This window comes from Mytilus galloprovincialis, chromosome 14, assembly GCF_965363235.1.
Source record: "Mytilus galloprovincialis chromosome 14, xbMytGall1.hap1.1, whole genome shotgun sequence".
Lineage (NCBI taxonomy): Eukaryota > Metazoa > Mollusca > Bivalvia > Mytilida > Mytilidae > Mytilus > Mytilus galloprovincialis.
Window position 1 is genome coordinate 18957726 of NC_134851.1, and position 13312 is coordinate 18971037.

General features: G+C 32.1%; 1 protein-coding gene and 1 long non-coding RNA gene across 2 annotated transcripts; both read right to left on the reverse strand.

The window, feature by feature from the left end:
* Positions 1 to 1020: 1020 nt before the first annotated feature.
* LOC143058062 (uncharacterized) lies at positions 1021 to 7887 on the reverse strand. The gene is made up of 7 exons (XM_076231525.1): positions 7816 to 7887; positions 6086 to 6140; positions 5127 to 5222; positions 4077 to 4118; positions 2892 to 3166; positions 2377 to 2499; positions 1021 to 1131 (listed from the first exon to the last, which is right to left on the reverse strand). Exons 1-7 carry the CDS (start codon positions 7816 to 7818, stop codon positions 1042 to 1044), a joined length of 684 nt encoding a protein of 227 aa, XP_076087640.1. The 5' UTR covers positions 7819 to 7887; the 3' UTR covers positions 1021 to 1041.
* Positions 7888 to 10150: 2263 nt separating this feature from the next.
* On the reverse strand, positions 10151 to 12837 carry LOC143058672 (uncharacterized). Its single transcript, XR_012973181.1, has 2 exons — positions 12701 to 12837; positions 10151 to 10632 (listed from the first exon to the last, which is right to left on the reverse strand). It is a non-coding gene; the product is annotated as an uncharacterized LOC143058672 (long non-coding RNA).
* Between the last annotated feature and the right edge of the window lie 475 nt (positions 12838 to 13312).

Consider the following 13312-nt stretch of genomic DNA (forward strand, 5'->3'; position numbering starts at 1 on the left):
TTTCTTTTAAACTACAATAATAATCTTCAGTTTTGCATAGTTATATACTGATGGGCAATTTGTAATTCGCTCAGATTAAAATGTGTGGTTCGTTTGTATCCACGACAGCCACGACAATTGGTATAAAAAATAATACTGAATGTATGCAGTATGTCAGTTAAGGTAGTACCCAACACTTTCATTAAAATAAATTTGGCTCGTTTAATTTTCATAAAATTTTGACACATTATTTACTTTGACCCTTTAACAAAAATATAAATATTTCAAAAAATTTGAACCAACCGTTTTGTCAGAAAAATTACACTGGTTATATAGTAGTTTGACAAACACCAGTTTTGATCATTGAGAAGCTTATTATTCCCTTTACAACACAACGTAATTAAAACGTTAAGCTGATTTTACAGAGTTATCTCCCTGTAGTGCTAGGTACCACCTTAAGCTATAAATCGTTAGGAGTAAAGCAATGTGATACATATAACCCAACAGAACCTGTTAAAGATTTTTTTGGAATTTTGGTCCTCAATGCTCATCAACTTTATACTTGGATGGGTTTATTATTTTGATCTGAGTGTCACTGATGAGTCTTGTGTAGACGAAACGTGCGTCTGGCGTTTTAGGTTATAATCCTGATACCTTTGATAGCTATTAGCGACACAAAATTCAAAAATATTACAACAACTTGTCATGACAATAAGTATCACACCGTTTTCCTGGCAATACAGTCATCTGAATTAATGGAGGGTTTGTTCATGGTTATGTAATTACGTAATGTTTATAGCATTGGAGAAACATCAAATGAAGGGCTGCTTTTTTTCTCCCCGAGTTTCGTTGCAGAAGACCAAAATAGGATGAGGGAAAAACACTTGACCCGAAAAATAACGAAACAACGGGTACTGCTATCTGTTGAAGAAGGTTAAAAGAACCGCAATTATTTTGTTTTTGTTTTTTTCTGGTTTCTAGCCCAAATCTCTCATACTTTTTTATCTAGATATTTTTCAACTTCTTCAATAATGAAAAACAACACTTTGAATTTGTCTTTATTCATGTCCATGTTAATATATATATATTATCGAGTGGTTCTGATTTCACATGTAAGACTTCAGGAGTAGTATCGCATTCTTGATGGAACACCTATAAAACAAAATGGAACGTTTCTGAATCTAAACAATCATGGGTATTTTCATTGAACAAAACGTCTCGTCATTGGTTGAATTTCCATTGTGTATGACATTATTAACCAATCTCGACGAGTTGGTGTACAATTTTGAAAATATTACCCAGGATGCATTAGATTGTGAATCGGCGAATTACAAAGATAAAATAATATGAAACATTGAGAAAGGACCTATAAATTAGTAAAATACTGATTAAAGTTGAACACCGTACCTTGAGCTATAATGGTTTACTTTTATAAACTGTGACTTGGATGGAGATTTGTCTCAGTGGCCCTCATACAACATCTTCCTATATCTATAACATGCTTTAATAACGCCGCATTTTCACGCATTTTTCGAGACAACAATTTCAGAACTTTATTAGTCTGTTATTGGTTCATTTATATGTTGTTTTTATGGAGTTTGAAAATGACGTTTATTTCCGCTGAACTTGTACACACTTTGATCTAGAGACTAGCTGGCGCCCCCTCCGTGTAAGAGATTTTCTTGCTTTTTTGCAGACCCGTCGATGGTCTTGGGCTGTTTTTTCTCGTTGGTCGGGTTGTTGTCTTTTTGACACATTTCCCGTTTCAATTCTCAATTTGATCATGCACTGCATGTGTGTGTTTTGAACTAAAGGGGTTCGATGAATAAAAAAAGACACTTATCGCGTTGCTTCAATTGATAAATTGGTAGGCAACGGTCACCGAGTGGTCTAAGTAATTAAACCGTGGTATCAATTTATCAACACTGATGTTTTTGGTTCAAGCCATAATGCCGTTCGTTCGCTTCCAATAGTACGCAAGTGTCCCTACGGACGATTTATATTCTTTTAGAAACACTTACTAGGCTTCCGCCAACAATTAAAAACTTACCGACAAGAAATAAAAAGCAGCACTAAAAGTGTCGTTAAAACACTAATAATTATACTACATGTATTAATAAATGAATTTAGAATATTCCTGTTATTCAACACGTTAAAAACTTAAAAAAGCACTGGTCTTACTTTAAGAGTTGTATCATTAAAAAATATACCACATCTTCTTATTTTAATATTTATTATCGTTCTTCTTTCTAAACAACATATTTATCGTTTTCTCATGATATGAACAACCTTTAAAATAAAACTTATGGATAGTCTATACTGATCAAAATCAATTGCGTTGCTTCTACTAGAAAGAAATTTTGTACATGCACAGAAAATGTCAAGTTTAATACTTACCCTTATTTCATTTCCATCACATGATATAAGTATGCCTGCTTGTCTTACATTTCTCCGTGGATGATAAAATACAGGTGTGTATGGTTTAGCTAGCTCTGAGCACGTGCCATTCCTTAAAAGTACCTGTAAAAGTTAAGTTATTAAAGCCATTAAAAAAAAAATATCGAATAAAAGCAAATCCACATATGGAGTACGTCTAGTATATATATCACAGATAACGAAGTACTTCAATCCCGTCCTGTTTGTGTACTGTTGTTTTGTCTTTTAGTTGCTTTTCGTTTTTTTACCAAGGTTTTGTCAGATTATTTTCGATTAATGTGTTAAAATATCACATTGATATCTTTCGCTTCTATCTTGAAGTATAAGCTAAAACCAGTAATATTGTAGTTCAAAATGAATAATTTAACTTGATTTGTCAAACTTGTTATGACAAAATCTTAATGACTAACATACGGGTATTTCACATGATCACGTGATCATTAACTGTTCGTACTTAACAGTCCATTACAAATTACCTGCTCGCCTTCAACCCATTTAGAACTGACAGGTGCGTTGCAAAGTGTCATAACTAAAGCATCATTAGCATGGCGACCATCGTTAGGACATTGTGCAGCTCGTGAGTTATTGACAAATTGATTTCTTGCAACAGCATCAAAAACAGCAACGATATCGCATGTACTGGTATGTGGTGCATTGGTAACAACTGGTGCATGAGTTTTATGTGGTGCATGAGTTGCGTGTGGCGCATGAGTTATATGAGGAGCATGAGTCTTTGGCGCTTCAGTTTGATCTAAAATGTAAAAAAACTACTTTATGATTTAAGTTTACTATTTGTCTTTTATATCTTGTCTCTGAAAAAAAATCTATAATAAAATACAACTTCATATAACACAAGGTACCCAACTAGCAATTTTTGAGAAATAATACTCGGTCGCAAACTGCCGTCATATTTTGATCCGCGAATGATTCCGGAATTAGACATATGAATGCGTGTTATTCACCATTGTGTAGATAGTTTAAAATAAATTAACGAGCTTCAGTGGGGTAGACAACCGCAGAATCGAAATATAACGGAAGTTTCCAATCGAGAGTCATTTCAGTTCTTTTGGGTACCTTTATTTGATTATAGTAATATATAATTTTAATCAGAGACAAGAATTAGTGAGTGTGTTACATATGTATAACAAAGTACAAAGGAAAAATAGTTCAGATACCAGTGTCTGTGAGTTTATACAATCTGCTTAAAATTCAATGTTAGTCCTCAATTTCATACCAGTGTTTTCTTATCTACAATGTTTACAAAGTTCGAAGCTTTATTCTTTAAATTTCAGAACCGGAATGAAGCAAGTTCTAAATGTATGTAGTCAGGTTGCTATATTCTATCACTACAACCACTGCCTGTTGTAAAGAACCAGACACACGCAGTATAGGCTCTATGCGCGGCCATCTTGACTAAAATACAGACCATGTGTATAAGTTTTGCTGACAAAGATTTGATAACAGTCTATTCCACTTTCTGTTCCGGTGATCATTACATCAACCAATGCAATTTTAGACTTCAGATTTTTTAAAGTGTGTATTAATTCGACGAAGCCAGAGAATCCCGAATGTTTTTCAAAACAAAAAGAAGATTCACCAAATCTATTTTTTTTAGTCACATTGTGTGTATAATAAGGAGACTGTGACATAGAATAACTCACCATTACAGCTCAGACCTTTACATTTATGGCAATCTAAACACTCTGAAGAAATAAATTAATTTAATGAATGAAAACACTTAAAATTTCAAGTAATTAAAATCGTGATATATCTTATAAGTGATTTTTTTTCTCGTGTATAGCGGTCAGAATCAATTTTAGTGATGACTGAAACAAACAATTGATGAACTGACAAAATCAAATGTCTTAGACTGATCCAATTAATTACTAGACGCACCATAATCTGTTCTAGATAAGAATTTCAATTAACGGTTTTTGATTTGAACCGCGTCCGTCAGAAACTGTTCTAACTATTTATATGTTCTAGATCAGTTGCATTCCGATTTTAAGAGGAGGTTGAACTGGTTCAAGCTGTATCTCATATATATCTTATAAACCGCTCATCATTGAAATGTAAAAGCAATATATTTAGTTTTTTTTTTCTAGCAATTTACTTTAAAAGACAGTTGTTTTTCACTTTTGAATTCATTCCAGTTTGATTTGAATCTTTGTTACATGTAATAGGTATAATATTGGTTTAGGGGCCAGCTGAAGGACGCCTCCGGCCGGGTGCGGGAATTTCTCGCTACATTGAAGACCTGTTGGTGACCTTCTGCTGTTGTTCTTTTTATTTGGTCGGGTTGTTGTCTCTTTGACACATTCCCCATTTCCATTCTCAACTTTATTGGATGTTTTTGTGGATCCCGACAAGAAATTTATTTTTGAAATTTGCATCTGTGGATTTTTATGAACCTGTTACATGCATCTTTTTAATTTGTATACCGTACTCTAAATATAATATATGATCTTGGTCCATTGTTGAAGGCCATGCAATGACTTGTTATTATCTTCATCCTTGGCAAAGGAATGGTTTTTTAATTGACCAATCATATCACATCTTCTAATTGACCAATCATATCACATCTTCTAATTGACCAATCATATCACATCTTCAAATTGACCAATCATCACATCTTTTAATTGACCAATCATATCACATCTTATAATTGACCAATCATACCACATCTTCTCTTGTCTATGTAATTTACATACCTAAATGTTGTTCATGCTTACAGATACATCCGTAGCATTTTTCCCAACGACGTTCTCCCTCTTTACAGCTGTTGTCAAATAAAAACCTTTTGATCCCTATAAAAATAAAATTATTGACTTAATCATGTTTTCAATCATACATATTCTGCATTCGTCTCAACTCGGCCGATTCCGTACCCTCATCTCACGATAGAAGGAGAGTAACGGATTCTACCGAGGACTGCTGAATGATATTCTGTTAAGAGGAACATGACTTCTTCTTATATTTGGTCACAGTTACGTAGGGCATTTCTTTTAGACAATAATTGAAAATTGAAAAAAAATCCTCCTGCGCTTTCTTGATAATATGTTTACAGTGTGATGTATTACTTTTGGAACCAATGAGAACAAACTAAAAGAAAACTTTATCGGATCTAACTCTTAATATTGAAAAATTTATCTTATAGGGGTCTCGAAATCTTTTGACAGCTTCCGAAGTTCTAACCTTTTAAACCTTTTTTAGCTGGACCAAATCACTACTTTACTTTAAAAGAGGGACGAAAGATACCAAAGGGACAGTCAAACTCATAAATCTAAAACAAACTGACAACTTTAAAATTCGTGACCTATTTTGATTTTCAGTGTTATTTTATCCCCCCCCCCCCCCCTCACTTGCTATTTAATGCATAAAAGTGGAGAAATAAATTTGGAAGTTACACACTGCAACACACTGTCCACACTAGAACAAAGGACGTTACTGTTGTCTTGGACCATCTACATCATGCAAATACAACATTATTCAAGCTCATATTCATTGGTGGATTGAATATTAAACCAATTTCAAATCCTGAATCAATTTTGCACAACCTTTCATGTTGGATGGGTATGTTTGCAAATATTAAATATCATGGTAGCGTACATAATAATAATTTATATATTATTGATAATGGTTTAAAATTTGTAAAAGTTTTCAAACTTACCTACGGTTTCGTGTACAAAACATAAAACAGCCAACAAAAATAGAGTATTTTTCATCTAAAAAGAAAAGGTAAATAGTTTCAGAGTTTTATCCCCTTCAAATTAAGATTTGTTATTCACGGTTACTTATTTTATATGTATGTATACGGTTCACATTGAAAATATTTGGGAGCAACTCTTGTCCACATGTTTAGTATCCCTGTAAATAGCAGGGCTGAAATGAATAAAACCATTCAAGATGTCCAATCGTATTTGCTAGTTTATCGTAGAGCATGTAGAATAAAAAGCTGCGCCACGAGTGCATGATACGCCCGTCGTTTTGTGTGTGAAGTTTTATGCAATAATCATAATTTTCTGAGTTACGGCGCGACATGTGACCCCCCTTTTTTTCTTACAAAAAAATTCAATTACTCTAAAATAAAATTTTAAATCATCACCACAATTATACAGATCTTCAGATAAATATAAGTAAGAAGTGTGTAAAGTTTTTAGCAATAATCATAACTCGTTTTTGAGATACGGCGTGACATGTTAAAAAAAAACACTCCTTTTTTAGTTACAAAGTCCCGTAACTCAAAAAAGTTTTAATACGATTTTCACGAAAAAGTAAACAGATCATTTGACCATCATAAGAAACAACTATCTTAAGATTCATGAAATTTTAAAAAATTGTTCTCAAGTTACGGTGCGACAAGTTTACACCGGACAAACAGACGGACGCCAGACATTTGTATATGATAAAACTTCCTGTAAATTTTTAAGACTAGTAAAAATAGCTAATAGGTTTAGCAGGGAAAGAACTTATTTCTTCTATGTAATCACGATATTGAGTGTCAGTCTTTGTAAAACTCATTTAATTTAGAGGAGAATCAAATGATGCCTATCCTACTTCCTAATCCTGTGAGTTAGAAATGTAAGGGCTGTCGTTTCTGTGTTTCAGGTAATTTGAGAAATAACTTTTGGTTAAACTGATATCAAATTGCAGGTTAACTCCCCTTAAATGTTATAATTGGAGAAACTCAAACAGATATCAAAGTATTTAAAAATCTAGTTAACAATATAATAATGAACAATAAGTTTTCTCCATGTCTGATAGTTGTACATGTTAGACAAGGAGAGAAATTTCCACCTTTTCTATTTTCTATTTTCCGTAATGATCCGAAAAAACCCCAGATCTTTTAACATAAATTTGTAAGATATATATTTATCACTTTTTAAGCAGAAATCAAATGAACATTCTTATTCATGTGTGTTTAAAATTGTTCGCTGTACTATATGCTTATATTGCAGTTAGTTTATACTTTCAGAAGCAAAAGAAGGTTTTCCAAATCCCTGTAATATTTTCCACTTTTATAACACAAGGTTAGCGTTAAGAAAACAAAAGTTATGGTATTTAACATGCATAAAACAAAACAGAAGTGATCAAAACCTGCAATATTCATGAATGTGTATGAGTATTATCTAAATCCTTCATGTAGATATAGCTTGCAACTTTATATGCTTTGTTATATTAGTAAATATTGGCATTGATAGACGTATTCTATTACACATAACAATTCAATTGAAATAATAATAGGTTGTACATTCGTGTATATCAACACATAAGGCAACACATATTAACAAGTCAGTTTTTTTAACAAAAAAAAAACAAAAACAAAAACTTTTACTTGTACGTGTAGAGAGTTTCTGAGGGGAAAATAAAAATATGATTATCTTAAAGCTGTGGACTTACCATATTGCAGTACGGATTTTAAATTTAACTACGATAAATAATAATTTCGTGTCGTAGTTCTATTCAAGTATATAATGATAATAACATCTATAGTTCCTCATTATATATGTACCTACAAGAATGTCCTTCAACGTGACTTTGAAGGTTAGATAAGTCTTAAGGTTTGTCACGTTCGGTAAATTAAGTCAAGGACGTATAACTAACAAGGATTCGTGTCTCGCGGTATCTCGTTAAAATATCGCATATCGTGAGACTTGTATTTATATACAAGTAATAGCTTTTCTAAAAAGCTTGTCGTATTTTAGCTGATTATATTGACAAGGACGTATAACTAATATACGTCCTTGATTGAGATCAGTGTTTTCGAAGTTCAAAAATCAAAGAAACAAATATGAAAAAAAAAAAATTTCTATCAAATATGTCTTACATGGCCGTTAAAATCGTATAAATTACAAAGTTTTTACATTTTTATTAAGGTAAATGTTTTCTAGAAACAATGATTAATTTGATTAAAACCTTATTTAGTTTGAGATTTTGCATTCCTAATTCTTGTGATGATTTATAACTAATTATAATAAAACAAACAATTAGTCCTGATTGTATGTTATTCATTTAATATGAGCTTGTGCTGTTTCCTTTCTACTATTTTTACAGATGTAAATTGTTTATTTAATGAGCTTGTGTGGTTTAATTTCCTTTCTACTATTCAATTAAGAAAAGCTATGACCCAAACTACACTAAAAGAGTCATTGTCTATACTTTCAAAATGACCAAAGCTGATTTGAGAAAATATACACGAATATGTCATAAAAAGAACGAATTGCAAAATATGCTATTGCCTATTTGATTTGAACTCTATTGACATGTCCGATTTTTTATCTTGGGACAATGATCTTTCAGTAAAACTTTTTATACAGCACTGTAAACATCACTATGCAATATAGCAAATGACCCATTTGTTGTTACTCCTCACGAGATTAAAGATTTATGTCAAAAAGTACTTTCAATATTTTGATAATTGATTTTAGAAGACTTTATTGAAGAAATTATGTCACAGATGACCAAGGTGCAAAAACACAACTCAGAAAAAGAGCAACCACAACTTAGTGGCAATGACCAATCTATTCTGTTCTACATACATGTAGCTGGATATATTGTGTATAAATTCTCTTTGTAAAAGATTTTTAAGGTACAGTGTGCATAAACTTGGTGTTAATTTCAAACTTTACAATCAAATCAGATAGTCAGAATTTTGTTACCAAATATAGCAAATGGAACGGTACAATATTCAAGACCGTGGTGGTCTCCAAAAGTCATGTGACACTTTGTTTCTGCTAGTACGTGAGATGGAACTGATTGTTCGCAAAACTAGCAGCACAGTCTTAAGTGCAAATTCTCTCTTAACTGAACCCTTGATGGAAAATATTTTGAAGTTTCATGATCAAATACTATTGTAACATTCTAATGGCAAATGAAGAGGGTTCAATTGTTTGAGCCGTAACAAAAGACATTATCAATTTATTTCTAAGGATACGTGGTGTTGCTGTTACCCGACTTAAGCGTATAATAAGACCAGCATATCTACCCAAATGTCATCCTTAAGTTTGAGACAGGCATTGAAAGACATAACCAAAAACAAATACGAAGTGGTTAACAATAAACTGTAGACTGTAGTGCTTTTTCATGGATTTATCTTGATTTTTGTTTAAATGTGTCTTTCCTGATCATCATATTTTGGCATTGATGTTCATGTAATTTTAAGAATCTTTTAAAGAACAACTTAGTGCTGCTAAATACTGGGTTTCGTTGAATTGTTGATTTTGTGCTCATATCTACCTGATTATTTGTATTAAAAGAAGTAAAACATTCATGTGTTATTTTTATAAAAGCTAAGTCAGCTAAGACCATGACTATCAATTGTTGAATTGAGCTATAAGGTGTTTCATTATTGGTAAACAATGCACTTTAGTTGTTGTTGTTGAGAACATTTGGTCAAATTGGATTTTGTTCTTTGTTTTAGCCACATGGTTAGGCTGGATTTTCATCTTTTCATTTTGTAAACTTTCGCAACTTTGGTCTTTGACAGTAAGGTATATACAGTACATGTATTGATTTTGCTCATTGTTGACAGCCATACAGTAACCTTCAAATTCAGTTATGTACTTTTACATTATCGCAATTACATGTCATCTCCTGTTTTTACTTGTATCATCTTTAGACTATTTTGTGAATAATATGATTAATATTGTTCATATTTATCATCCATAGTTTTGCATGTACATGTGTATTAGAAACTTGTCATAAAAGGCAGAAGTTGAAACTCAAACTAAAGCAATTTAGATTTAAATCTATTTATCTCAAACACAACATATATTACATATATACATGTATACACAAACAGTGTAACTCTTTAATTTAGACAATAGTCTCTCAATACTTGTTATGTTGTCATACACACTTGGCAATCCTAACCAGATGTCATGTTCTCTACTTAGTTCGATGCCGTGAACATATAAATAAGATATTACACATTCTTTTTTGCATTCAAGTTTAATATGTTGATTAACATCAATTTCTTCATCTAAACAAAGTTCTGCCACTGTCTGGTTATCAGACAAATATGAATGATCCAAAGAGACTGAATCCACACTGGTGCATGTAAGCTCTTCTGTTTCAGATGACAAAAGATCTTCATCATATGCGATGTCTGGCGTAAGTGCATGTATTTCAGTTTGCCCTTTGTCTAATTTTGGTTTGCCAGTTCCACGTCTTTTCCTGTGATATGGCACATTCTACCTTTACTTCCTCTTAGGCATTCTATAAAGTAATGAGGACAGAAATTAATAAACAGAAGAAAAAAAAACAAAAACTAGGAAACATATAATATGAAATTTGTAAAAAAAACCCAAAATGGAGCTCTAGTCAATAGATAAACAATTCACCAAGTATAATCTAAATATTGATTAAACTGTTTTTGAGCTAGTGTCCGACATGTTGACAACAGACAACGTTATACCAAAAATTAATATGGGGTATAAAAAAACTATTTATATTATTTAAATTGTAATTTTTGCAAGTTGTACATTGTGACCTGGCGTTAAGATTTATTGATTATTTCACTAAAATCATTCGATTAAAACATACAAACACCAACAATGACCAAAACATGTATATGTCAACCTGGAATAATATATATTTCATACCAAGTCATATTTTATAACAAATTCAGTGTGTCAAAGTGTGTTAACTTTAATAAGTAAACCAAATGCTTGTTTCAAATTGATTTTAGCAAGTGATGTGGGGAAAAAATGTACATTGATACTTGGGAATTGATGTACTAATATTGTGATCACCTGTTTCTGAAGTGTGTGAGTATTGCATATGAATGTTGAGTCTGTAGATGTTGTTTTAAACATTGATAATTCCAGTTCAGGACTGTATCACTTTATAACACTGGATGTTGACCTTGACAATACAGAGAAGCTGCATGCTAAAACCTATTATGCAACCCCGACCGCACTAATTATTGTTTCATAACACGATTATTCTTTTTTTCATTTTTGATATTGCATGAGCATGATGAGGGACCCCTGATAACTGAGACAGAAGAATAAGACAAATAAAAAAATATAGATATAGAAAGATGTGGTGTGAAACCCAATTAACAATTTATAAAGGTAAACCATAATAGGTCAGTGTACAGCCTTCAACATGGGGCCTTGGCTCACACTGAACAACAAGCTATAAAGGGCCCCAAATTTACCAGTGTAAAACCATTCAAATGGGAAAAATAATGGTCTATCTATGTTTTTATGCCAGATAGGAGGCTTAATTTTGCCCAGTAAGCTCAAAAGCATGTAAGGAACAAGAGACCATTAAAGTACATTTTGTTTACTATTCCTATATTTTGGAGCTGCTAATTAACTGCATTGCCCCGGTTCAGATATTTTGAGAACGAAAAAATGAAATTAATATTAGCAAAGAAAGGCTCAATATCTATTTCATTTTCCAAAATAGGAAGCTCATTTTTTCTCTGCAAGTCTAAATATATCTAATGTAAGGAACAAAATAACTTTAATGCATTTTTATGCAATGTGCATTGACCTTATACCTACAAACTAGCAGCTCTGCTCTGATAGGTAGATATTATGAAACAAAACAGAGCTGTTAAACAATTGTTCATTTTGTAGCTCAATATCTAATCAAAATACTCAACATAAGAAGCTGAAATTTGCTATGCAAGTGTAAAAAGGTTTAAAAAATAGGAAAAAATAATGCAATATGTGATTGTGTAGCCTATATTCAACAGTATAGCTGCAAAATAGCATCCCTGCTCTGGTTGGTAAATAATTGACAAAAAAGATGGAGGGGTGAAATAACTTCAATATTTGACTAACCACTTAACAAATAGAGTTGAAACTTGCTATGCAAACGTAAATATAAAACAGGCAAGGAACTCATTCAACCTAGATCGTCTTTTAACACCAAAAATGCAATTTTAGCTGAAAAAAATACAAGGCCATTCTCCATGGAAGTCGCCATTTTGTTTACTGAAAAGGGCTGGTTTATATGTTATATTACACGTGAAATACACAACAAAAGACGCTCTAATTTCATCTGCAAACGTAAATATTATCTAAAACTTGAAATTAAATAATTTTGTACAAGTAAATGCAATAAAAATGAATAATTTCAATGCAACATGACGGGTCATACCACCTCGGTCTCAGCATCACGGGCAGCATCTGGCATCCTTACTTATAATCCCTTATTATGATGTTTATAAGCGTCTTATGATGTTTTTGTAGTGAAATATCATTTAATACCACAAAATTACATCTACTTAATATGTTTTTGTTTATTCATATAATGTTTTTATACTTACAAATTGATGAAGAAATCTCGAAGCGGCGGTTCCCGCTGAAGCTTTATGCAGATCTCGTGTTTTCTCGCGATTCGCGACACTTCTCGGATTTTATCAAGACGGTATCGGGAGTTTCCTATCCTTCTAATATACGTCCTTGATTAAGTTTAATTGTGGTAATCTATTTGGTACCGACACATCTTAAGAACATGTGAATTATTTGCTCCTTTTTCCCTAAATGCTTTATACTAAATCAGTAGCTATGGTTCAAACTGAAGAATAACTGAAATTGCTTAAAATATAGTATATATATTTCATGAAAAGAATACCATTTTGTTTATGTTTTTTTAGTAAGTAAATGAGCCCATTGACTGGAGAAAAAAAAAACATAAAATCACAGCATAATTTTATAGGGTTGAAATATCGAAATCAAAAAAAAAAAAGTCGGATAACATTTTGACGATATACTATTTATTGACTGAAAATAAAGAATCAGTAGTCAGAAAATTAGGACCACGCTAACACAATTTTCCAAAATCATAAGTATCATACGATGTTTCTCCAATGGAAACAGTTAAAACATTTTTTTATTCGAGCGTCACTGATGGGTGTTTTGTAGACGAAACGCGCACC